The following is a 26565-nucleotide window of genomic DNA, read 5'->3' as shown; positions in this document are numbered from 1 at the left end:
ATTGATGCATGTGTTATGTGATTGACTTATGTGTTTGATTGACAAGTTCTTTCGCGTAGAATTTCTTTCTGTATTTATAAAATAAAAAAAAGGTATTTCGCACCGTTTACGAGATATTCGCACATGAATATCGGATTTTAGCGGTTATGTTTTTGAAACGCGGCCGAAGGCCTAAAAATTAAATCAAATCTTGGCGCCCCAGTAACTAAAATCTCCCCCTAAATATACATTTATTTATATTAAAAATTATATCAAAAGAAATAAAACACTTTTTATCCCTAAGTTTCGAGCACAGTCTACACACCACACCTTATTTTTCTTTAAGCAACTATCATTTATTTCGAGTTAAAAAACATTAAAAAAATAAATATTTGTATTTTGAGTCCTTTGGAAACATATGTTAAACAAAATTTGGTAGCATTAACGCAAACGGTGACAAAATTTTTAATGAGGTATCCGCCTAACCTCTTGAACGAATTTATCTGGATTTGGTTGTTGCTTCAATAAGTAAAACTCTTAACAAGCGAGCAGAGAAGTGACTAATCGAATACTGCTAATACTTACATTTCTATCGCCGCTCCAGTCAGTCCTACCAAGCTTTGCTTTACACATTTTAGAACATTCACAATGCTAAAAAGAGCTCAAAGAACAATACAAATAGTGTTTTAATGTTTTTAACTTGAAATAAATTAAAATTGATTAAAGGAACCATAAGACATGAAGTTTCTCGAAACTAAAGGGTATTATTGCACAGATTTAAAGAAAGTGGAGCAACACTATTGCGCATGAGTAAGAGGATATTAGCTGTCATCGATTGGCTAACTGCTATAGACAAGCCAATCGAACAAACTTTCCAAATTTTCATACGAACTGGCAGCACTTAAATCGAATTGTCTCTTCTACCACCGTCCATGTCTTAAGTGCCCTGGAGACGATCAAATAATTGCGTCAAACAGTGCATATGTGTTAGTGATGTTCAATCGTGTGTTGCCCGCAAACGTTCAAATTAACACGCCAAACATCAGTTTAGTTTTGAGCTCGTAACGAACGGTCATCATGTCATCGTCGGATGATGATGATCTATTAATGGCATGTGCTGCAATTCTTATGAAAAAAAAATTTCTCCATTTTTGTATTATTTTATATTATTTAGTTTATTTTATTATATTTGATTTTACTTTACTTTATTTTGTTATTTTAATTTATTTTATTTATTTATTTTATTTAATTTAATTTAATTTAATTTAATTTCATTTTATTTTATTTTATTTATTTATTTTATTTTTTTAATTTTATTTTATTTAATTTAATTTAATTTAATTTATTTTTTTTTAATTCATTTAATTTAATTTAATTTTATTTTATTTATTTTATTTTTTTTTATTTTAACTTATTTTATTTTTTTTTAATTTTATTTTATTATTTTATTTTATTTTTTTTTTTATTATATTTATTTTATTTTTTTTTTATTTTAACTTATTTTATTTTTTCCTCTTCGCTTTACTTCACTTTTCTATGTCCTCTCAGCTTGAAATCTTCCCTGCAAATGAGCTCATGCTTGTCAAACATGAGTGGAGACGATCAAATTATCGTCCGTCATGTGCTGAACACATAGAAGGCGACAAGCGACGAGCCACATCTGTCAAATATTAAAATACACGCATTCTTATGGGCACAGATTTTTTGGCAACAGAACGACTTCACCACAAAAGGGTTGAAGTCTTCGCTGTCGCCAAATTAGAAATGTTTCTAATTTTGCCGACGACAATGGCCGCTGTAGAGCTGCCACTAACATGTGAAATGTAAAATTATTCAAAGTTCTCACAAGTATGACGTTATTTTGCCAGCAGAAACGTAAAATAGCTTTGTTATATCATTTATAATAACAATCGATATTTAAAACAAATAAATCGACCTTTTTTACATTTTTTACGTAAATAATTTCACTTTAAACTAAATATGTAAATTTTATTGAAGTGATAGATGTTAGTACGGCAACAATGAAATTGCTTTTTGATATGTCGCTGCCGTATTCAAAATGTTCAAGACACTGGCTTCAAAGCGACATTTGTGATCAGCCGTCGCTACGTCGTGTCGTGTCGTCGTCTTTGTGTTCAGCACTTCAAATAGAAATATCAAAAATTTTTGATTTTCATCAAACAGAGCCGACAACAGGTCGGTGTAGCGTACGTGTAGCCGACGAGAGCCGACGACACCAACACACTTAAAGTGTTTGACGCAATTATTTGATCGTCTCCAAGGCACTTTACTTTCTGCAACAAATTTAATTTTTATTAAACATCGCCTGCCATTTTCAATTTCAAATTTGTGTATAAATATTTTTATTATTTTGACAGTAATTGGTCCTTTGAGCCGTTCACAATAGTAAAATGGTTCTAAAAGGTGTAAAACAAAATTTGGCAGCACTCAGCAAGCGGTGATAGAATTTCTAATGAGGTGTTCGCATACTCTCCTGCTCGAATTCAACTAGATAACTTTGTTGTTGCTTTCACATGTAAAATTTTTGACAGGCGAGCATAGAAGTGACCAATCGCAGCTATTGTAACGAAAAAGGCACCAGAACAAACTAGAATTGAAATTGAAATCGAAATCGATAGCTTGCCAGATGTATCTAGACATCGATATTCGTAGTTGCCAGAATGTTCGAGTGCCGATTTTTCGCTTACAATCGACTATATAAGGGCTGCCGGACTGGCAGCAAGACGCAGTTCTGATAAGAGAGTTGTCGAGTGAGGACAATTCTAAGGAAAGAGTTGTCGAGTAAAGTGTAAACAAGTTAGAAGTTAGAGTTGTAAAGTTGAGTATTGAATAATAAAGTGTTAAGTTATAAGGATTTAGAAATAAAAATGAGTGTACAGCCATTAAAGTGGGACTTTTATTTGAGAAAGCAGTGATCGAACTCAGGGTAGAGTTTCAGCGTAAACGACAGATTTTGGAAATCCGTTACAATATCTTAGAGGACTTTTTAAGCTTTTATAATCCTATCGTTTCCCAAAAGAAGTGCCTTTTTAGGAGTGCCTCTAACAGAACTGATCATGTAATTTTGGTTTACCAAACTGTAACTGCTTCAGATATTTTTCGGTGGTTTGACTATGAGCATTTAGTTGCACCAGACTAATCCCTACAAGTTAGCTATCAGAATTGATTATTTACAACAGAGATTTCTACTAAAACTTAAATTTTTAGGCCGATTTGCAAAATTACCTGAAACTCTTGTATGGACTCCAACAGTTATTCGCATGAACCAAGGACATCACTGTGTTAATTCTATCAAGGTTATTTAAACGCTTAAACATGTATGTATGTACATATTTTAATTGGAATTAAATAATTCGACAAAGGAAGTTGGTAGAATTGAGGATCTCTCTGAGCCATTTCATACGTAACTAGATATTGAAGATTTGGCACGATTTTAGTTACTGGGGCACCAAGACTTCCCCGAAGATTTATTTCAATCTAGTGAGGAAATATTTCCCTCAGAAGAAAAGTGTACCATTTCGTGTGGAAACTCAATACATTTTTCTTCAGCTCTTATTATGGGACCCAGCTCAATCAGTGAATATGATTTCTAATATTTGTATTACTAGTAAATTCTGTAATTTTACTAAAATCAAAATTTAGTAAACGTGGCAATTAACACAATTTAAAGCTTCTTCTTGTTAAGGAAAACACAAAATCACGATTACTTCCTGCCCTGACTTTGCTAGAGCTGTGGCCCAGTTAGTTTATTATCATAGTATAATTATTATAGTTGTTGTTTTTTGTTGTTTAATAAATGTATATCAATATTCTAGAAAAAAACCTAAAACAATATTATCTTCGTTCTTTTAATGTTATAGTTCTTGCAATTGTTGTTCATTGTATAATATATATACTTTTTATTTTGCAGAATAAGATGCATCTGCATCACCAGTAAGATGTTATAATCTGATTTATAGAAATTGTTGTTGGTTTTTTACACTGCTTTTATTGACGCTTCCCACTTTGAAGATTTAAATTAGATCAGCAATATTAGCAGGCATTTCCTCAATAGTAGTGTGATAGAATTGTTCAATGTCTTTAAGAATTCTTCTATCCTCGTCCGTAATAAAATTAATTGCAACACCTTTGCGACCAAAACGTCCACCACGACCGATTCTATAACGAATTTTCAGAAACATAATTATTACTTTTCTTTTTTCAAGTATATGTATATATATTACCTATGAATGTAATTTTCTCTATTGGATGGCAAGTCATAGTTGATGACTAGCGAAACTTGTTGGACGTCAATACCACGAGCAAGCAAATCAGTTGTAATAAGAACACGAGAAGAACCTGAACGGAATTGCTTCATAATCACTTCACGATCACGTTGCTCCATATCACCATGCATGGCAGATACGGTGAAGTTGTGGTTTGTCATTTCTTGGGTCAATTGATCCACCTGCCAAAAACAAATTATTACTACATCTACAAAACCACTTTATAAACTTATTCCGTCATTACCTTACGCCTTGTATTACAGAAAATTACAGATTGAGTAATGGAAAGTGTATCATACAAATCGCAAAGAGTGCCAAGTTTCCAGTTTTCTTGCTTTACATTAACGTAGAATTGTTTGATACCTTCTAATGTAAGCTCTTCTTTCTTTACTAAAATGCTTACTGGATCTCGCATAAAGCAACGGCTGACTTCAAGAACATCGGGCGGCATAGTGGCAGATAGTAAAATAACCTGAACGTCCGGGGGAAGCATTTTAAAAACATCTTGGATTTGATCTTTGAAACCACGTGATAACATCTCGTCGGCTTCATCCAAAACGAACAATTTAATATTGTGGGTACGAAGCACTTTGCGGTTAATCATATCATACACACGACCAGGTGTGCCAACAACAACATGACATCCAGATTCCAAATTTCTGGCATCCTCGCGCACATTGGTGCCACCAATGCAAGCATGTGAATGCACTTTCATGTATTCGCCAAGTGCCATAACTACACGTTGGATTTGAGTAGCCAACTCACGAGTTGGAGCCAAAATCAACGCTTGACAGTCACGAATGGACGTATCGATTTGTTGCAAGATAGCAATTGAGAAGGTTGCAGTTTTTCCCGTACCTTAAAAAATAAAGACAAATTATATATAAGAACTAATAAATAATAACTATTATATGTTATAATCTAAGTTTATCCACTGCCAGATAACAATTCGGCGAGACCTAAACGTTGGAGGTGTTTTAATAATGGTTTTGCTGTTTTTATATATACATATATGGTATGTTAAATTTTCGCTAGTTATGTGTTTAAATATTACTATTTTCTTAAATATCTCAATTTCTCCACATTTGACGACATATTAATTGAATTAGAAGAAGCATAGAAATGAGCACATTAATTTAAAATATTATTAGTTTGTGTAAAGTCTAGACATAAACAGCTTCAAATATGAAAATAAAGAAGAGCAAATCAGTTTAATTTAAAAATAGGTTAAGACTTTTATCAGCTTCCTTATCCATAGATGTGCAGAAGAAATATATATATCGCAAAGGTCACAAAATATAAATAAGTATGTAATATCAATCAAATAGTTTCACACGTTAAAACTAATAACCACGAAATACATATAATTATATATGCTGTACTTTAATGATATGCGGCCGAGGATATATCTTTCTGAGGTAACGCCAACGCAGCAAAAATTTTAATTTACAAATTGCGATTTTTTCGCTTAGAATTATATTGTGTATTGGCGCGCCTTAGAAATAATCCTGGTAGGACCAACTAATTTAGTATCCATAAAACACGTAGGTGCGTTGGCGTACGTAAATAATCTAATAGCTTTAGTTATATAAATGTTTACTAATTTATTTGTTATATACTTAAACTTAGGTATCCTGCTAACACAAGGGCTTATATGCAAACACAATTTAACATGCAAATCTATTATTTAAAAATAAATTATGCACATCAGTATTATTAACTACGTATTTTCTAAAATCGGGACAGTATCAAAGTTAATGTGACATTTTAATGTAGTTACTTCTCCAAAATGCAAAGTATAATTTACATAGTATTCTATAAGCAGGTATTTTCGAAACAAATCTATTATCACGGCATGTCTTATTCCACAAAGCAAAAATACAACTGGCATGTCTCGATTTAAATTACTTTCGTACAAGAAACAATATAAAAACATGAATTGAAATAAGTATATGCTCATGTCATTCAATAATCTCAACCAACGATAAAAAGAAGAATCATGGATTTTAAATTGCTTACGATACAATTTTGAAAGATATAAATTGTACAGTTTATGCAACAATTTGTATCTGTAAATATTATACATACCAGATTGGGCCTGAGCAATAACGTCGCGACCTTTAACACAAGGAATGATGGCACGCTGCTGAATAGCTGAAGGTTTCTCAAAACCATAGCCATAAATTCCTCGTAATAGCTCCTCACGTAAATTCATGTCATCGAAGTTGTCGTAGACTTCGTGCCAAGTTGACTCAATGACACCCTCAGGATCCATACCACTAGGACCTTCATGAGCTATATCACTTCGATCATCCCTGTTAAATATATAAATAAAATAACATAAATAAATGCAACAAAATAAATAAATAAATATTTTAATAAGTACATTTTAATTGAGTTTTAGCAATTTCGTAGTATATAGACTTCAGTATTTACGGTACTATAAAAAATTTTAAGAATGAAATTGCAATGTAGCAAGCGCGCACACCTAGTTACTAATGCCAAATGCCAGCTACTTTCATTTTGAAACCCTGCAGGAACTATAATTCAGGTAGTCTATTTATCAATTCTGTCTACCTTCATTCGTCAATTGTTACTATCTGCCATTTTGTTTTGCATTCTGTATACTTAAAACACAAGTCATTAAAGACATTCGTATTGTTCTTGCTGGGTGTGCGAATAATTCGCTGTTGTTAACTACAGGGTTGCAAAGAGAGAAAATACTAAGGTTAGAATTAAAACGGGGGTTATATGTGTAAAGCTGAAATCGCATGGATAAAACTGATGAAACATATTTTTTATATTCATAACTTTTCTTTATGTAAAATATATATTTTTTTTTTAATTTGCAGTTTTAATATTTGACGTTAACAGGAATATCATAAAAAAATAATGCTCAATTATTCATACCATGACACGATAATTCTATTGAATATATATGTAAATCAATGTCAATGTCTAATATTCCTTAAGCATACACTCTGATCAACCCAATTTTATATATAAAAGCTATGATCGGTGAGGCGTCGACATTTAATTTGCCGACATCTACAATTATTCACTTCGGAAGTTTTCTTCTTCTTGCATTGAATTTTACGATTTTCTTTATGGTAGTCTTCCTACAAACACCATCAATACCAAAAACACCAACACGACATGCGACTTTTAAATATTATTTGTTTATTTCTAATTGAAAACCAGCGATTTTTACTTATTCATAACGATAAAAACTATCTCAACACAAAACACAATATTTCAATAATTATTTCTCAATTTTATACTAACATTTTTTGAAATTAGTTTGGCACTTTTTACACACGTGCTGAATGTGCTTCGTAAAAACCAAGCGAAAGGCTCCATCTTGCCGAATTCTGAGTCATTTGCCAATCGAAAAATTCGTTTAGTTTATACATCTCATGATGTTGGCAACAGTGTAGTCAACTCAACGAAGCATAACTATTCTATTACTACTAAAACTCTGAACAATTATGAAACGAAACTGATATTTGATTATTCATTCAAAGAGTTAAAAATATAATATAAATATATATAATATATTAAGGTCTGCTCAAATAATGGCGCTAAAATAATCATATAATCATAATAAAATAATATATTATTATGATAGGTAATATGAAGTATATTTTTCCTTATTATATACATATTTTTATTAAAGACATTTTATTAAACGGCTTCTATAGTAGTTTCGAGTAGATGAATTTCTAAAATGTTTCATAGTGTTAGGTTCATGAGCTGCGATGCGATAATATTCATTTATAACTGAGTACATTGTTGTTCTAAGGTTTCGGATTATGTTTGGATAGTGGTATATATTTTATATGCACGAGTTTAAATAAACGAGAAACGATTTTTCAGCAGGTACCAGGTTTATTTAAATTTAATTTACAATTTTCTATAGGGAAAGTAAAGAGGCTTCAGAGTATTGGGTTCATGAGCTGCGATGCTATAATATTCATTTATAACTGAGTACATTGTTGTTCTAAGGTTTCGGATTATGTTTGTATAGTGGTAAATATTTCAAATGCACGAGTTTAAATAAAACGAGCCATTTAAATTTTTTCTGCAGGTACTAGCTTCATAAAATTTAATTTACAATTTTCTATAGGGAAGGTAAAGAGACTTCAGCTAGAATGTTTTTATTTTAGTCAATCTGGTTTACCTGAAATAAAGGTATATATTATTCAGTAGTTATTCCTCACTAAACGCTCTCTTTCTTGGCGCGTTACTCTCTTGTAAAAAATGTTATTCATTGTTCAGACGCGAATATAATTGTCTCCGCGACTCCTGGTTTGTAGGCATTCGGCGACACCCTTTGTGTCCTTGTTCTTAACAGTACGCTGCGTCTGTCGGCATTCCTTTTAATTTTGAAATTCTTTACATGGTTGCATTTGCGCTTATTTTCCAATGAATACTCACAATATAATTGGAAATTATAATTTCAAATATATTTTTTTGTATTATTATGCAAATTACTATTGAAATATTTTAGAAAATGCAAAATAAACACAACAAGTAAGGAATGGCTAAGTTCGGGTGTAACCGAACATTTTATACTCTCGCAATTTATTTATTTAACTTTATTTATATTATATAATACACAATTTGACCCACATATTCGTCATATATATTGTATAAAGTCCATTGAAGGTTGGAAACCATAATATTAGGTTAGAAGCACCGAGGTCCTCGTGTTCGATATATGGGGCCTTGAAAACCTATTGTCCGATTTCGGCTATTTTTAGAATGGGGCTGCCACACTATAAATGCAGTATTTATGCAAAGTTCTGCATCGATATCTTCACTAGTGCTTACTTTATATATTGTAAAGTAAACGATTCAGATCGTCTTCAAAGTTCTGGTATATAGGAAGTAGGCGTGGTTATGGAGCGACTATTTTCACAACATATCATTGGGACGTAAGGAAACTCTTTCAAACCAAGTTTCATTGAAATCGGTCGGGTAGTTCCTGAGATATGGTTTTTGACCCATAAGTGGGCGATGCCACGCCCATTTTCCATTTTGTAAAAAAATCTGAGTGTAGCTTATATCTGCCATTTCTTATGTGAAATTTAGTGTTTCTGACGTTTTTCGTTAGTGAGCTAACCCACTTTTAGTAATTTTCAACCTAACCTTTGTATGGGAGGGGGGCGTGGTTATTATCCGATTTCTGTCATTTTTGGACTGTATAAGGAAATGACTAAAAAAACGACTGCAGAAAGTTTGGTTTATATAGCTCTATTGGTTTGCGAAATATATACAAAAAACCTATTTGGGGGCGGGGCCACACCCACTTCCCCAAAAAAATTACATCCAAATATGCTTCTTCATTGTGCGATCCTTCATACCAAATTTTATTTCCATAGCTTTATTTATGGCTTAGTTATGTCACTTTATGTGTTTTCGGTTTTCGCCATTTTGTGGGCGTGGCAGTGGTCCGATTTTGCTCATTTTCGAAAGCAACCTTCCTATGGTGCCAAGAAATAAGTGTGCCAAGTTTCATCAAGATAATTAATTTTTACTCATGTAACAGCTTGCACAGACGGACGGACGTTTAGTTTTGGGTGTTACAAACAACCGTTATGTGAACAAAACTATAATACTCTCTTAAGCAACATTTGTTGCGAGAGTATAAAAATTAGCTAATTATATATATTTCATTGGGGAGATTTTTTTTTATGTGGTGGGTCCCAAGCCCTACGCACAACCGCAGAAGCGGGCTTCGCCTTCTCACTTTAGCTCGCCTCCAAACGGATGTCTGTTAGCTACCCAGGGGATACTTGGTCTAAAACCGGAAGTTGTGAGCTGCTTGAGTCATATGCAAAAGAATCGTTCCTGGCCACTCCCAAGTGAATGGCAATCAGACACTTTCCTTACTTGCGTGAACTTCTACATATGACCCCACCCCCCAGCTCCTGGCGTATGCCGATGATTTGGCGTAGAAACCGTTTTAAGCGATTATAGCCGAATCCACCAGAGCGCGCCACTCATTCCTCCTTTTTGTTTTTGGCGCCGACTGGAAACACCAAGTGACGCTAGGTCACAATACACTTGGTCTTTCCATCGTAGTGGAGGTCGTCCTTTTCCGCGGCTTCCTTCAGCGGGTAATGCATCGAACATTTTCAGAGCTGGAGTGTTTTCATCCATTCGTACAACATGACCTAGCCAGCGTAGCCGCTGTCTTTTTATTCGCTGAACAATGTCAATGTCGTCGTATAAACCGTACAGCTCATCCTTCCATCGTCTGCGGTATTCGCCGTTGCAAATGTTAAGAGGCCATAAATTTTGCGCAGAACCTTTCTCTCGAAAACCCCAATAGTCGTCTCATCGGATATTGTCATCGTCTAGACGCGAGTGCGCTGAGTGTTTGTTTGATAACAGGAGATATTTCGTCTTGTCCTCATTCACCACCAAACCCATATCTATACACTCTTATAGAAGATTGTACCTTCTCTATTTAGCTCTACAGCTCGTATTACTTTTTCCAGCAGTAGATTGAAGAAGTCGCACGATAGTGAATCACCCTGTCTGAAGCCTCGTTTGGTATCGAACGGCTCAAAGAGGTCCTTCGCGATCCTGACGGAGCTTTTGCTGTTGCTCAACGTCAGTTTACATAGCCGTATTAGTTTCGTAGAGATACCAAATTCAGACATCGCGGTTTAGAAGGAGCTCCTTTTCGTGCTATCGAAGGCAGCTTTAAAATCGATGAAAAGGTGGTGAGTGTCGATTCTTCTCCCTCGGACCTAATCCATAGGTTCCCGCCGCTTTGTTGTTCTTCAAGCGGGTAATTGCTATTCGAATTTCTTTATGGCCGAATTTCTTCTATTCCATCGTCATTGATTGGGGAAACGGGTTCGCCATCTCCTGGTGTTGTACTTTCACTGCCATTCAGCAGGTCGGAGTAGTGTTCCCTCCATAACCCCAGTATGCTCTGGACATTCTTTACCAGATTACCTACATGATAATGCTCCGGTCTTGAAACCTTCTGTAAATCGCCTCATCTTTTCATAATATTTTCGAGCATTACCCATGTCGAGCAGTGTTTCAAGCTTTTCATACTCACGCATTTCGGCCTCTTTCTTTTTACATCTGCAAATGCGTCTCGCTTCCCTCTTCAGCTCTCGATATCTATCCCACCCTCGAACGTGTTGTAGTCGATCGCAACGTTGCGAGGTAGAAAAGTCGAGTAGAAAATTTCTTGACTGTTTGTTGCGATTGCGGCTTTTCGACGTCGAACCTTCCTTGTGTTTGTTGGTGGGCGTTCTTTGCTGCACAGAGGCGAGTGCGTATCTTCGCTGTTTCCAGATTATGGTCCGAGTCAATATATGGTCCTCGGAGCGTACGCACGTCTAAAACACAGAAGACATGTCTTCCGTCTATCACAACGTGATTGATTTGATTGCGCGCGTTTCGATCGGGGGATAGCCACATAGCTTGATGAATTTTCTTGTGCTGAAATCTGTTACTACAGACAACAATATTTCCATCCCCAGCAAAGTCGATCTGCCTCAGGCAGTTTGGCGATATGGACATCGTGGCGGGGGCAGTGCTCATAGGGGCGTTTCTCATAGAAACATCTTTGATCACATCGTCCTTCTCTTCCGTTGGGGCATGTGCGCAAATCAGCGATATGTTGAAGAACTGCGCTTTGATGCGGATTGTGTCTAGACGTTCATCCACCGAAGTGAATGCCAGGACTTGGCGACGGAGTCTCTCTCCCACCACAAATCCAACACCAAATTTGCGCTCCTTTATATGTCTATATATACATCAGGTGACGTCAGCATTTAGTCGTTTGAGGACATCAACCAGCTGTACAGAGGCACCTTCCAAATTAAGGGGCCGGACATTCCAGGTACATGCCCTCAAATCGTGATCCTTAAAACGTTTGCAGGGGTCGCCATCAAAAGTGGGGTTGCTCTTCCGAGTCTCTGTTTGGTCTTTCATTGGGGAGGTTTTTTTATGAGGTGGGTCCCAAACCCTACGCACAACCGCAGAAGCGGGCGTCGCCTTCTCACTTTAGCACGGCTTCAAACGGATGTCTATTGGCTACCCAGAGGCTACTTGGTCTAAAACCGGAAGTCGTGAGCTGCTTGAGTCATATGCAAAAGAATCATTCCTGGTCACTCCCAAGTGAATGGCAGTCAAAACTTTCGTTGCGCGGATTGGTTTGTATACTTCCACTAAAGAAAATTACGCAGCACTATTAAGCATGTGTTAGAGCAGGGTTGCCCCGCAATTGCCGTCCGTCGATGACACCAGTCAATAATTTTTTAGTAATTCCAGGAAAATGCATATCAGTGGACATTTGACAAAACCACCTCTTTATAAAATGCCAATTTTTCAGGAGCGCAAAAAAACACATAAAAGGTGTTCCAAAACTTGAAATATTTGTATTGAAAGTAAAAATTAGTTTTGATAACGTTATTTGGAACTAGACAATAAATTTTAAGTAATTGAAAGTCTTATAAATATTGTAGTTTATTAAATAAATGGAAAATAAAGAAATAGGATATATTGTCAAATGAACTGTGACGAAAATAATCAATCTGTGTCACAAAAGTTGTTCTGTCAAATTGGTTTCTATTAAAAAAAATTGACTTTTTGTAACTTATGTCCAAACAGGATAATTTGTCAAATCCGAATTTTAGAAAAATGTCGAAAGACATTGGTAATTTATTTAATATTTTGAACATATTTTGGCAAAAAAAAAACTAAAAAAGTAATAAATTTTCAGTAATAAAAACAATAATAATTTGTATTTTTATTATGTAGTTGTAGTTGGAAATGATAATAGTTTTAAAAGGAATGTATAAAATTGAAATTAGTACAGTAATATACAAATAAATAGTAGTTTAATTAATCCTAAATGTAACTAGACAATAAATTTTAAGTAATTGAAAGTCTTATAAATATTGTAGTTTATTAAAAAAATGGAAAATAAAGAAATAGGATCTTTTGTCAAATGAACTGTGACGAAAAAAATCAACCTGTGTCACAAAAGTTTTTTTGTCAAATTGGTTTCTATTAAAACTAAATTGACTTTATGTAACTTATGTCCAAACAGGATAATTTGTTAAAACCGAATTTCAGAAAAATGTCGAAAGGCTTTGGTCATTTATTTAATATTGTAACGGATTTCCAAAATCTGTCGTTTACTCTAAAACTCTACCCCGAGTTCGATCACTGGATTGTCAAATAAAAGTCACACTTAAATGGCTACACACTAATCTTTATTTATAATTCCTTATAACTTTATTACTCAATACTCTACTTAACAACTGTAACTTATAGCTTGTTTACACTTAACTCGACAACTCTCTCCTTAGAATTGTCCTCACTCGACAACTCTCTTATTAGAACTGTGTCTTTCTGCCAGTCCGGCAGCCCTTATATAGTCGATTATAAACGATACATCAGCACTCGAACATTCTGGCAACTACGAATATCGATGTCTAGATACATCTGGCAAGTTATCGATTTCGATTGTCTATTCTAGTTTGTTCTGGTGCCATTTTCGTTACACTGCCCTCCACTTAAGTCTGATCGTCCCGAATAGACATACTTCCAGAACCAAACGCTTAGCATTTCTTCCCCTAATCTCGTCTTCTAGGACACTGCCGTCCTCCTTAACATTTCTTTATCCATTGGCATTAATCCTAAACTTTAAATCATTCCGTAACCAAAAATTATACTCGCAGTCGTCTACGCCGATGATTCCTGGACAGCAGGCCGATAAGCCAGGAATATGGATATATGGACATTCTCTGTACCTGTGGTGATACCTGTCCACCAGCTTTCTAAAATGCTCTTCCAAGTTTCGGCTGAATCTTTCCACCATGATATCGGATCGTGAATGTGATGCTGCTTCAAGTATTTCCCGGACACATTGCTTCTGGCACATCTCCCAACTTTTGATGTCTATGTCCACCATCTCGTCAGTCTCTTGGCTTAGAATTGGGTATTTATCCGTCCTAGCCATTAAACCACTCCTGTTTCCCGATCTGCTGGTAGGTAATGGACCAGCTACAACCATGGCAAATTGCTCAAATGGCATTCCCGAACTGTACTGCTTCATCTGACCATGTTTCTTGGAACTCGACACTTCATTTGCAATGCAATCTCTCATTGATTGACGACAACCAACCCAACAAAACTGATTCCTCAACCTTCCCAAGGTTTCCGTTATTCTTATGTGCCCTTCACTTGGTCCTTTGTGCATCTCGTAGCAAACTTTAGGTGATCTTTCGTTTCGAACAACCACGAGAGATCGAGAGCAGTATCCTCCTTTGCCTTTCCACACTCGATATAAGCAACCAGCCACCAACTTAAAACTGTTCCACTGTGCCTTTGTGACTAGAGGTTCTGCAGACATTTAATCTTTCTTTGGACGTTTCACGACTGGAGCTTCATCTTGAGATTCTCGTTCCTTCATATCACAATCTTTTGTCGATGACACGTCTGTCTTCTCTGGGGTCACCTGCGTCAATATATGTGCCTCCTATTCCTTCAATTGTGTAGACACCTGTGCTGAAACCTGCGATGGTACACACTCTCCATACACTTCCAGTTGTGTTGACACCTCTTCACTTTTTAAGGTCACCTCCATCGACTCCTTCTCTTTCAACTGTGAGGACACCCCATTCACTTCCAATTGTGTTAACAAAATCTCTCCATGCGCTTCTAAAGGTGTTAACATATATGTCTGATTCGCTTCCAACTGTGTGGACATATTCTCTCTATGCACTTCCAGTTGTGTTGACACCTCTGGTCTATTTGAGGCCACATCTATTGACTCCTCCTCTTTCACCCCCCCACTTCAACTGTGTTGACAAAACCTGTCCATGCGCTTCCAAAGGACTTGACATACGCGCCTCATTCGCTTCGGACTGTGTTGACACATCTGCTAAATATGAGGTCTCCTGTGATATACGTGCATCCTGTCCTTTCAGTTGTGCTGACATTTGTGTTGACAGCTCTGATATTGTTTAACTTTGCTCGACAACTCTCTCCTTAGAATTGTCCTCACTCGACAACTCTCTTATCAGAACTGTGTCTTGCTGCCAGCCCGGCAGCCCTTATATAGTCGATTGCTAGCATGTTATCGTCACTCGAACATTCTGGCAACTACGAATATCGATGTCTAGATAGATCTGGCAAGTTATCGATTTCGATTGTCAATTCTAGTTTGTTCTGGTGCCATTTTCGTTACATATATTGTAATAGATATAACGCAGCAAAAGTTTAATGCCGCGCTGAAAACACAACTGATTTGTATGGCAACGACTGGATGGCTTTGGTATTTAGCCATATTATTTATATGATCAATCACTTCATTGTATTTTACGAATTTTATTTTTATGTATTTTACGAATCGTTAAAATCCATTTCATAAAAAGCATCATCTTAAGGCTGCATTTTTCAGAGCCACTCATAACACGCTAACGACCTGGCGCAGAAGGGAAATCATATCGTAATTTCAATATATCAAGAGATGTGATGGTTTCATCAAGCACTTTATTTTAATTTTAATTTTTGTAAAGACTTCATATATCTGGTATCGCAAAGGACCAAAAATGGTCTATGTGTTGCTTTCTGGCCTACCAGACTAGCCTAGGCTTGTTGAAAAAATATCGATACATCGATATATCGATATTATTTTTTCTATGCAACGATATATAATAGCGATATTTAAAATTTTGATATATCGATGTATCGATACAACATTTAAAGTATCAAAAAGGTATAAAAAACGATATTTTTGTATAAATTTTAGGGAAAAAATCCAAAAAAGAAATACATTTTCATCCTGCCTTAGGCTTGTTGGAAAAATATCGATACATCGATATATCGATATTTTTTTATAAAAATATTAATGTCGATATTGATATTTTCCAAAAAATGCGATATGATATATATCTATACTTTTTTGTACTTTCGACATCCGTAGACTAGCCTAACCTAAACTATAATCCAATAAACAACTTCTTTTTATTCACTTTTATCTTCTTACACTTGATAAAAGAACTTCCAGCAACATAAGATTTCACATTTTACACTTTACATTTTCACAAATAAACTTCTCTAAATACAAGATGTTTTGCCAAATTGACTTTTCACATTTGAAAAAATGATAAATCAACCTATATCAGATGAGAAAGTATGTTTGGGCAGTTCAGCCGAAAAAAGCTGTTTTGTCAAGCGCAATTCCGAAAAATTGTGTTCTCACTAAATTGATTTCTGCCTATTATATATGTATATGTTCTTTTGCCAAACGCAAAATTCAAAAATAGCGAAAGAAGTTGATTTGACGGATGCTGTAACTTATAAACTACAAATCGTAAAAATGAGCGGATTAGACAGAAAGATGAGCATTTAAATTTTTCGTTTATGATAAAAATCTGGGAAAATTGTCTTATTTCGAGAGAAGTTGTTTTGTCAGATGTCCACTAATATATAGGCTAAGTTTTTAGTAGAAAGCTAGTATTCTCTATTTAAGTTGGGTCCTGTTTGGCTATATATATTTGTCATGCTATAAATTCACAACGAAGTTGCGGGACAGTCAGTCTATTGACCATAAAACGCCATTCACTTGGAGGGAATTAGTGAAGATGTATATAGCTTGTCATCATCAGATTGCGAAACCACTTGTTTACGTCTTCTTATTTTTAAACTTTTAATGTACGAATGATTAACGAAAACTCAGATATGTTATGGTTCATCTCTTTAGCCTTGGAAAAAGCGTAGATGAAAATATTACGATACAGAGCTGTATGTACATATAAAACGAGTAAGAAAGGGTTAAGTTCGGGTGTAACCCAGCATTCTATATTCTTATTATTTAATGTATTAAGATAACACACATATTCGGCGTAAAGCTCACTAAAATAGCGAAAATCATTAGATAAAGTATATGGACCGTTCTTGGACCGTTTTCAGCCATTTTCAACACTAGGCTACATCATATCCAAGATTATACGATCTCTTAATTTTAAATTCACCATGATATCTCACATAATAATCCATATACTTATACTGTATAATGCCCACCGGAAGTCTGAAAAGCCCCATATCAGGTATATGAGGTCTGGAAGAGGTATTGACTCGATTTTGGCCACAGAGACACAATATTGTAAGGAAAACGTCTACTTTGATTCTACCATACAATTTAGGGTTCCTGTTGTTTTTTCTCTGAATTCAAGCACTCTTAGTAGATTTCAATTTAACCTTTCTGTGAGATGTACGCCTGGTTATAATAAGATTTCATGCATTTTCATGCTGCAAAATGAAGTAAAGTAAAGGTTTACAGAAACCTATTTTCATCCAAATATGCTCATCTTTAATATGTTCCTCTATCCCAAATCTTATAGCCTCAACAGACGGTAGCGATAATCTACATTAGCGGGTTTACTTTGCTTTAACTTGCGCATTTGAGCCATTTTAATGCAGACCAATTTCGTGCTTTTAGTTGAATTTACCAAATTTGAGCTGGTAATGCTGCCCAAAAATTTGCCGATTTTTGCTATTGTGAATGCTGATTGATACAAAAAAGAACGTAAATAAATTATTTGGGTTTCTATTTTGCAAATTAAATTATGTGCAAATATATTAACAATAACAAATTTTAATGTTTTTAGATAGTAGAAAGCAAACAGAGAACATTTTCAACAACATCAACGATAACTAGCGACGAAAATGGGCTGATAGGTATGTTAACTTTTGTAATGAATAGGCAGATTTCTTAATCAGCTGAATAAATGTACAAGTCTGTCGTCTGTTGCCATAAAATTTCTATGCGTATTAGCATTTCTTAATGCCAATAAATTTTGCACGTCTGTCTCTGGTATTACTTTTATAGCTTAGTTATAGCTCTTTACAATTTAGTATAAGAATTAATTTAGTGGATAAATTAAGACAATTTTCACGGATGTAGATTGTAGATTTACTGGATTTATTAATACCACAGTTTACAATTGAATAGGTTAAGTCGACCGCATTTAGTTAGTTAGTATTTACAATGGACAACACCTTCGACCGCGAACTCTGCAAGGCCAAGCAACTGTAGTAGCCGCCTTGAGCAAAGTTTTCATCAAAGTTAAAAAAATAACATTAGTTGTCATCGATTGGCTAACTGCTATAGACAAGCCAATCGAACAAACTTTCCAAATTTTCATACGAACTGCCAGCACTGTAATGGAATTGTCTATACTTGGTCGCACTGAACTCTTTGTTGTTGCTTTCACATGTAAAAAATTTGACAAGCTAGCAGAGCCCAAAGATAGCGAGCAGATCGAATACCGTTATTATAGCTTTTTATTCTATATAATATAAGGGGTGTTTTATTTGACCACCACAAGCTAATAGCTAAATCATGGACAAATAAAACGCTTTTGAAACGCTTGAATTGTGTTACCAATGCGGGCCAGAACTCTCAGCTGATATGTGATTTATTAAAAAAAAAACGGTTGAATTTATAAATTTCTATACTATTCTGACATTTTAAGGGATCTACAATCATTATTAGATCCGGGATGGTCAAAATAAATATGGATAAAGTTTTCATTTGCCATTTTGCACATAGAATAGGATTTAAAATTTTGGTTTGTTTACATTTTTATCTGTCAAAATGTCAATGAAAGACTCAGCCAATATAATTATATTAGCTTGTCATCGCTTTTTTCATTCACAATAGATATGTTATTTCTAAAAATAGTAGTTGGCAATAGGGAGATACCTTATTTCGATAGATGAGAGAGTTATTTAAAAGATGTCGTGCAGTCAGCGTATTATTTGCATTGCAACACTGTTTGCCGAGGCGATAATGCCGACGTCAAAATAAAAACGAAGATTTGCCGCATAGTAGAAATCATTTGCATTCGAGCTGGTCGGAGTAAATTTAAGTGAGTTTGCTATTTGTTACGCTTGTATTTTGTGTGCCGCTTCTTTGGTAAAATATACGGTTGTAGTTTGCTTTTTTTATAAAAAAAAACATAATTTTGAATAAAAGTCTGAAAGAAATTTGCGTGAAGGCTCTCAAGTTTAAATACGATCGATTAGCTTATATGTAGGTATATAACTAACATATTATTTATTGGGAAGCAAATTTTTATAACAAAGTTTATACTGAAATTGGTAATAAAGCTGCCTAATAATATTTAACAATAAATGTACTATTGACATTTTTTTCGTTAAGAGCTTGGAGAAATTCAAATTTTTAAACTAAAAATACTCGTCGAATAATACACCAATTTTGCAAAGGGTCGCGGAGTTGAAAAGAAATGCTATGCTGACTCACCAGATGAGTTGATTTCCGATCACTCATTTCCATTCGTGGAATGAATTGAGTGGAGTGAAACGATGACGACGACACTTCGGTCGTTAGTTGTCGGCTGTCCACAACGATGGCGGCAGCAAAAATCTCTAAAAGTTTCATTGTCTTTTGTTAGTGTTAACGCGTCGGAAGGTTGCATTTGGTTAAGAGCCTAAGAAGGCTGGAATTCAGGAAAATAGACGAGTTTTAAACGGCAGGTTAAGAGTTTTAAAATCTATTATTCCTAAACTGTGTATTTCGGGGTCGTTTGTTATTTTAGGATATTTCTAATATTTAGTCGACAGTAATATGAGATTCTCGATTAAATTTGTGCTAATTATTCAGAATTTAAAAATAGTGCTTTGATGTATGTGATTCATACGTAGCGCACCATTATTAGCATCACATCTATATGAAATATTTTATCCATTTATGGATATGAGTATATATGTACTCTCTGTGGGGGCATTATTGTGACATAAAAAATGATCCAAAATTTCTTTTTTTTTTTCAGACTAAGAAAAAACTTGAAACTATCAACACTTATCGCTGCTACAGGTAAGGAGAAATTGGTAACGTAGTGATATTCGTTAAATTGCAAATCTTATAAATTGTAACCGGCCACGCTTTGTAGAGCTAACGCATAATTTGTCAAACTACCTTTCAATATCAGCAGAAACCACTACAGTCAACAACAAATAAACTAAAATGAGCTGGCAAGATTATGTGGATAACCAACTTTTGGCCTCGCACTGTGTAACAAAGGCTTGCATCGCTGGACATGATGGCAATGTTTGGGCCCAATCTAAGGGATTCGAGGTGAGTTGAGTGTAAATTGCATCATCTCATTTCTTTATACAAAAAATTCATATATTTTGAAAAATTTGAAAAAATGATTACGCTAGGCAGCAACATGAAGGGTGTGACCCAAGATAAAATATAACGTCTGTTGTAGAAACAGGGTGTTAAAATGTAGATACGAAAATCAATTTACCGAGATACATACAGAAACATTTAAACGTATCTGAGTAATAGTTAGTCGCTTAAACACCCTTGTTCGGTTTATTTTTACTCCTTATACATATTTTTTCTCCGTATGTGAGTAAATGTATGTATATGTATTTATTCTTATCCATAAATGTACCGTCTCCTGGCGCATTTACATGTACTTGACAATTTTTCGACACAACAGATACATATATACAAATGTATATGGATTTGTTTTAAAACCGTTTAAATTTTAGGTTATGAATGATTTTAAAGTGCATATGTAGCAATAATATAAATTTCGCGAATGCCAATGACCAATATTCGTTATTTCGCTCTTTTGTTCTGTATATGGTCAGTTGTTATTCGTATGCTATTTCGGATTTCCTTTTTTAAGTTCATTCGTAAGATATTTGAGTTTTTTTGTTATCGCAATTTTGCCGGCTTTAATTGTGTATGTATGCAGATAATCAAAAAGCTTATATGTAAGTTTTCTTTAATTGGTTTTTACGTATGCACAATCGAGCTATTGATAACTGGAGTATTTCATATCATAGTTGTTAATTGTATATATTTTCAATATGTATATTGCCATCTCTAAGATAAAGAGTGTAAATGTCTTTGTGTCGGACGTTGCTACAAGTGAATAAAACACATAAGTATGTATATTTAACATTAAGAATGTAATAACTAACATTGGTATAACTGATAATAGTGTTAAACATGAGTTAATATCAAAGAGAAAAATATTTTAAACACAAGCGTTTATGCAAAATACTTAACGGAAGCTGATTTGTATTCCTCAAAGTGGATATAAGCAGGAAGGAAAGTCGTAAATTGTGAATTAATTGAAAATTGATTTCCAGTCCTAACAGTTTATTTTTATATTGTTGGGTATCGACACGAGTAATCAGAATTCAAGTCATTCATAAATACAATCGTACATATGAATGCATATTTATGGTATTTTACGAGTGGCTCTTTATATTCGTCATAGGTTCTTTCCGTGCATTTTGTGACAGACGTATGCACATACATTTCTCAGTTCTCTCTTTCTTATTTACTTTTGTTCTTTGTTCTTTTGTTATCCGGTTCTTGCTAGTGAATTTTGCGACCGGCATTTAATCATGTGGTGACACTCCCTATTCCTTTCGCTTTTGTATACATCGCGCACATTTACACGCTTCGTATTTTACGAAATTTTTTTCCTTATCCATATGTTGTATATTATGTATGTATATCACGTACTATCATACTAAGCAAAGCATATAATTGTTAACATTATGCTCGGTACTCCACCGTGAATCATGTTAAACAAACAACAAACACAGTGTTGTCAAATAATAATGAATTAAATAAAACAATGTCTGTATGTTATTTCAATATTCGGCTGGTAACAACTTGAATTTTAACATTATTAAGAAATAATTATTAACTCCGAAAACTCGATATACATACATCATATTATTTCTGACAAAATTTAATTGAAATACGCTCAAATCGATATATGCGGTAAAAAGTCAACCAATAGGACGGAATTGTTTACAATTGATATATTATTAGAACAAGGAAAACGAATTAAAAGGTGTAAACAATTTTTGACATTAAGTGCTGAATACAAAGACAGTGCTGAAAGCGACGACACGACGTAGCGACGGCTGATTACAAATGTCGCTTTGGCGTCTGGAACATTTTGAAGACGGCAGCGACATATCAAAAAGCAATTTCATTGTTGCCGTACTGAAACCTTGCACTTCAATAAAGTTTACATATTTTGTTAAAAAAAATGCAAAAATTGTATAAATTGGTCGATTTATTTGTTTTAAATAATCGATTGTTATTATAAATGATATGTTAAAGCTATTTTACGCTTCTGCTGCCAAAATAAAGTCACACTTGTAAGAACTTTGAATAATTTTACATTTCACATATTAGTGGCAGCTCTACAGCAGCTATTGTCTTCGGCAAAATTAGAAACATTTCTAATTGTTTTTGGCCTGCCAAATTTCGATTTTTTGATCAGATCAAAAATCGATAGGTCATTGTAAGGAGAACTACATATAGAACATCTAAAAATAATAAAAAATAATAAAATGTAATAAAAATAATAGTGATCGGATCATTTGTCTTTGAGTAATCACTGCAGCAAATTCGGAAAATGCTGTTTCGAGAAAAACGCGTTTAAAGATAAAATGATCGTTTTCAATGTTACCGAGCGGCTGCTCTTTAAATTGCTATAACCTAAAAACTATTTGAGATATCGATTTGAAATTTTAATAAGTTATTTTTAAAGGTGTAATCTACCGAAATATGAAACAAAACAAAACACTAAATATGAAACAATAGGTGTGTCCCTTAAACTCATTCAACTCATTAATGTTTAAGTTAGTGTTTAAGACATTGGCTACAATTTTTGTAATCTTGAGTTTGTGCTTTTATTATCCGCGCTTTATTATGTGTTTTATCTTAAGCTTGTCGGGGTAATTTTAATATTTTTTGAGATTTCTACATTTAACTTAATGGGCGTAATACCCTTAAGAAGAAATTACACAAACAGATCCAAATCGTCCCAAAATCAATTAGTTTTGCGATTCTAATCAATCTGGTATATTCAACTCTGATAATTGTCCAAACTATTATATAACAATCACGGTGATGAATGTATATATTTTTAAAATGCTGTAGCTATTTAAATAGTTTACAAAGAAATTTGTGATTTGTATTTTTTTGTTAATAATATGCATCTTAATTTCATTTTTATTTTTAGGTAACAAAAGAAGAATTGGCGAAATTAATCGCTGGATTTGATCAGCAAGACCTGCTCACAAGCAATGGTGTCACATTAGCCGGTCAAAGGTACATATACCTTTCAGGTACAGATCGTGTAGTCCGCGCTAAGTTGGGCCGCAGCGGAGTGCATTGCATGAAAACTACACAAGGTAATAAAATTGGAATAATTTGCCTTATAAAAAGTATATAAATATTTCCAAACGTTTGAATGTAAAAAAATCGTCATTCATGAAAAAATATATAATTGAGCCACCACACCTCTTAGATGCTCACGTTATAAAAATATGTTTTTTTGAGTTGAAATTTGTGTGATATATATGTATAAGCATAAAATACTTAATGCTTCTAAAGTTTTTAATATACTCTCTATTATTATATATGTCCATCTAAGTTTACGAGTACATATCCTTTTTTGTCGTGTCCACACCTTGATTATATTGAACATTAATTTCATAGCAAAAGCTATACTTAAATTTTAACTGCAAATACATACATCGAAACATGTATTATGAATAATAAATTTAAGATAAGAATTAAATCAACAATTCTAGAATATTTTTTTAAATATGTTTACGTTGTAAACTCTTTTCAAAAAAGTCTCAAGCCTAATGGATTAAAATACTTCCTAATTAAAATCAGTTCAGTTCCCAATCCGTATATACTACACATCTAATATATGTAGTATATGAGTGAACATTACGTATTTATAAAACATTTTATTTAAGGAATAAACTTTAATTTAAGTTATACACTTATTGCTTGAAATTATGTTATATCCTGCTTGTTCTTATATTTATAATTTCCATTTTCAGCCGTGATCGTTTCTATTTATGAGGATCCTGTTCAGCCTCAACAAGCCGCATCTGTTGTAGAGAAGCTTGGAGATTATCTGATTACTTGCGGGTACTAGAAATAATCCATAATAATAAAAGTAATAATATAATAATTATAATAAAATCATTAAAGCAGTAAAATATCTTCTATAAAATCTATTTTGGAATAATTTCATACGAAAAAATAAAGTCACAGTAAATAAAACAAATATTCAAATATTTTTTTAATATGAATTAGAATGGAATAATATGATAGGCATGGAATAATATGTAATTTTCATCAAAAGTATGTAGGAATAAAGCACATTTAAAAGGGATCATTCATATGTTTTAATATATTTGAAGTTAAGTGAAAATTTGCTTTTATTCATTTAGTTTCACTGCTTTTGGTAACTTCAGTTTCCGAAAGAAAAAATAAAAAGCTTAAAGAAATGCAAAAACCGTGGAGGATATGCAACAACAATGCTATTGAAAATTATTGTAAAATAAGTTTTAACAATCAGAAATTCAATACTCCGAATGTGGGATATTCGATTACTTACAAATATAAAAATAATGAAATGAATAAATTATATCAGTATTTCTAATCCTCAAATATCGTTAAAATATGGTTGTCAACTTTTGTATATCTTTGTATCTTAAAAGCTAATCTACGATTTAATGTACTGTATATAAAATATATTGGACTTCAGAATATTGATAAAATAGTTTAATAAAAATTCATAAATTGTATTTATTTGCATAAATAATTGGTTAGTAAAAGGCCCCGGTATCTATCATATTTTTGTAACCGTAAATTATAAATCTGAAGTATTTTAAAATTTTATAGACGAAAAATATTAAATAATCATAATAATTATGATTGCTTTAAGTAAGGGGTTAGGTAGGTTTCAAAATTTGAAAAACAATTTTATTATCTTATAAAATAGTGCAATATGTTTAAAATATCCAAAAATATCAAACCAATCCGAGTAATATTCTAAGAGGTCCCTTTGGAAGTTCCGTCCATCAGGCCACGTCAGTACGAATGTAAAACTTTAAACGCATTTATCTCAAAACTCTGTTTCAAGTCGGTGGACACGATATCTCTAAAAGTTATGCAGCGGTTTTGTTAAAATGTTGCATATGGCTTTACAACAACATTATTTAATGAACGAAGGATTTTTATACTCTCGCAACAAAAGTTGCTAAAGAGAGTACTATAGTTTTGTTCACCTAACGGTTGTTTGTAAGTCATAAAACTAAACGAGTTAGATATAGGGTTATATATATCAAAATGATCAGGGTGACGAGACGAGTCAAAATCCGAATGTCTGTCTGTCCGTCCGTCCGTCTGTCCGTGCAACGGATAACTTGAGTAAAAATTGAGATATCTTAACGAAACTTGGAACACGTATTCCTTGGCACCCTGAGGAGGTTGCTTTCGAAAATGGGCAAGATCGGACCATTGAGCGTCTTGACGCACTGATGACACATGTGAAAAATGGATGAAATCGGTTCATAATCACGACAACTTCCCATATAACTCAATTTTGAATTCCATCTGATTCCTTCACTTTATAACGTATACATAAGGAACCAATGAAGATAGCGGAATAAAACTTTACACAAATAGTACATATCATCTCTGGCTTCACTTGATAAAAAATTGTCGAAAACGGACTATAACTTTTCAAGACCCTAGATATCGGATATGTTGAACTCAGCGCCTTAGGGTAAATTTTAACCGAAAATGTTGGTAAATCTCTTAGATAATTTAATGTAATTCAGAGGAAATTGTTTTCTTCTAATAGTGTGTCTCTGTTCCAAAAATTATTAAAATCGGAGATAATAACATCTCCTAGCTCCCATGTACCTAACTATAGGTTTTTCAAAAATACGGTGGGCTTTAATCTACATATATGTATTGGTTAATATGTGAGATACTATTGCCCGGTTTCACAGTTCGTACTTAAGTTGTGCCCAAATAAAATCTTAGCTAAGCATTGTTGTTGACTGAGTAGTCATTTGCGTTTCACAGTCGATGCTTATTTTCTATAAAATTCTATTATGATATATGGCAGCACAATGAAAAACATTTGTTTACAAATACCATCTGACAAATTGAAATTATTGTTAATGAAAAATATCTTTGCCACGAATAAATTTAGAATCTGGGAAATGGATGGAAACAATAAAAGGACACCGAATTTCACCGCAAGCGAGTGGGGGCACCTATTGCAACTCGCAGGAAAGCATATAACCGTCATTGAATGCAAGAAATTCCAAAAATTTTTTCAGCAAATGACTTTTATTTTAATTTTTTTGACAAATAAGTCAATATTCAAAACAAAAATCAGCTGTTACTTAAGCACTGCTTAAG

General features: G+C 33.8%; 2 protein-coding genes and 2 long non-coding RNA genes across 16 annotated transcripts; 2 read left to right on the top strand and 2 right to left on the bottom strand.

The window, feature by feature from the left end:
• The first annotated feature begins 1947 nt into the window (after positions 1-1947).
• Positions 1948-4113, top strand: LOC128920200 (uncharacterized). Its single transcript, XR_008470318.1, has 2 exons — positions 1948-3148; positions 3208-4113. It is a non-coding gene; the product is annotated as an uncharacterized LOC128920200 (long non-coding RNA).
• Positions 3870-7710, bottom strand: LOC105218869 (eukaryotic initiation factor 4A). 2 transcript variants are annotated; one of them, XM_011194721.3, is made up of 5 exons: positions 7551-7710; positions 6354-6580; positions 4510-5123; positions 4224-4447; positions 3870-4158 (listed from the first exon to the last, which is right to left on the bottom strand). In XM_011194721.3, coding segments are annotated over exons 1-5 (1212 nt in total). In that variant the 5' UTR covers positions 7553-7710; the 3' UTR covers positions 3870-4013. The 2 variants fall into 2 exon arrangements, with proteins under 2 accessions (XP_011193023.1, XP_011193024.1); XM_011194722.3 differs by lacking the exon at positions 7551-7710 and adding an exon at positions 6652-6670.
• A 208-nt stretch (positions 7711-7918) lies between these two features.
• On the bottom strand, positions 7919-8791 carry LOC128920397 (uncharacterized). The gene is made up of 3 exons (XR_008470445.1): positions 8703-8791; positions 8446-8641; positions 7919-8385 (listed from the first exon to the last, which is right to left on the bottom strand). It is a non-coding gene; the product is annotated as an uncharacterized LOC128920397 (long non-coding RNA).
• A 10273-nt stretch (positions 8792-19064) lies between these two features.
• Positions 19065-24412, top strand: LOC105218866 (profilin). 12 transcript variants are annotated; one of them, XM_029044620.2, is made up of 5 exons: positions 19071-19183; positions 20108-20151; positions 20267-20412; positions 23348-23519; positions 24183-24412. In XM_029044620.2, the coding sequence occupies exons 3-5, from the start codon at positions 20302-20304 to the stop codon at positions 24278-24280; spliced, it is 381 nt and encodes a 126-aa protein (XP_028900453.1). In that variant the 5' UTR covers positions 19071-19183; positions 20108-20151; positions 20267-20301; the 3' UTR covers positions 24281-24412. The 12 variants fall into 12 exon arrangements, with proteins under 12 accessions (XP_028900455.1, XP_028900453.1, XP_011193017.1 ...); XM_011194715.3 differs by having other exon boundaries at positions 19084-19183; positions 20228-20412; XM_011194718.3 differs by having other exon boundaries at positions 19085-19183; positions 20270-20412.
• Positions 24413-26565: the final 2153 nt, after the last annotated feature.

The sequence above is a fragment of the Zeugodacus cucurbitae genome, chromosome 3 (assembly GCF_028554725.1).
Source record: "Zeugodacus cucurbitae isolate PBARC_wt_2022May chromosome 3, idZeuCucr1.2, whole genome shotgun sequence".
Lineage (NCBI taxonomy): Eukaryota > Metazoa > Arthropoda > Insecta > Diptera > Tephritidae > Zeugodacus > Zeugodacus cucurbitae.
Note: the sequence above shows the minus strand (reverse complement) of the source record. Positions and strands in the feature narration are given on the sequence as shown.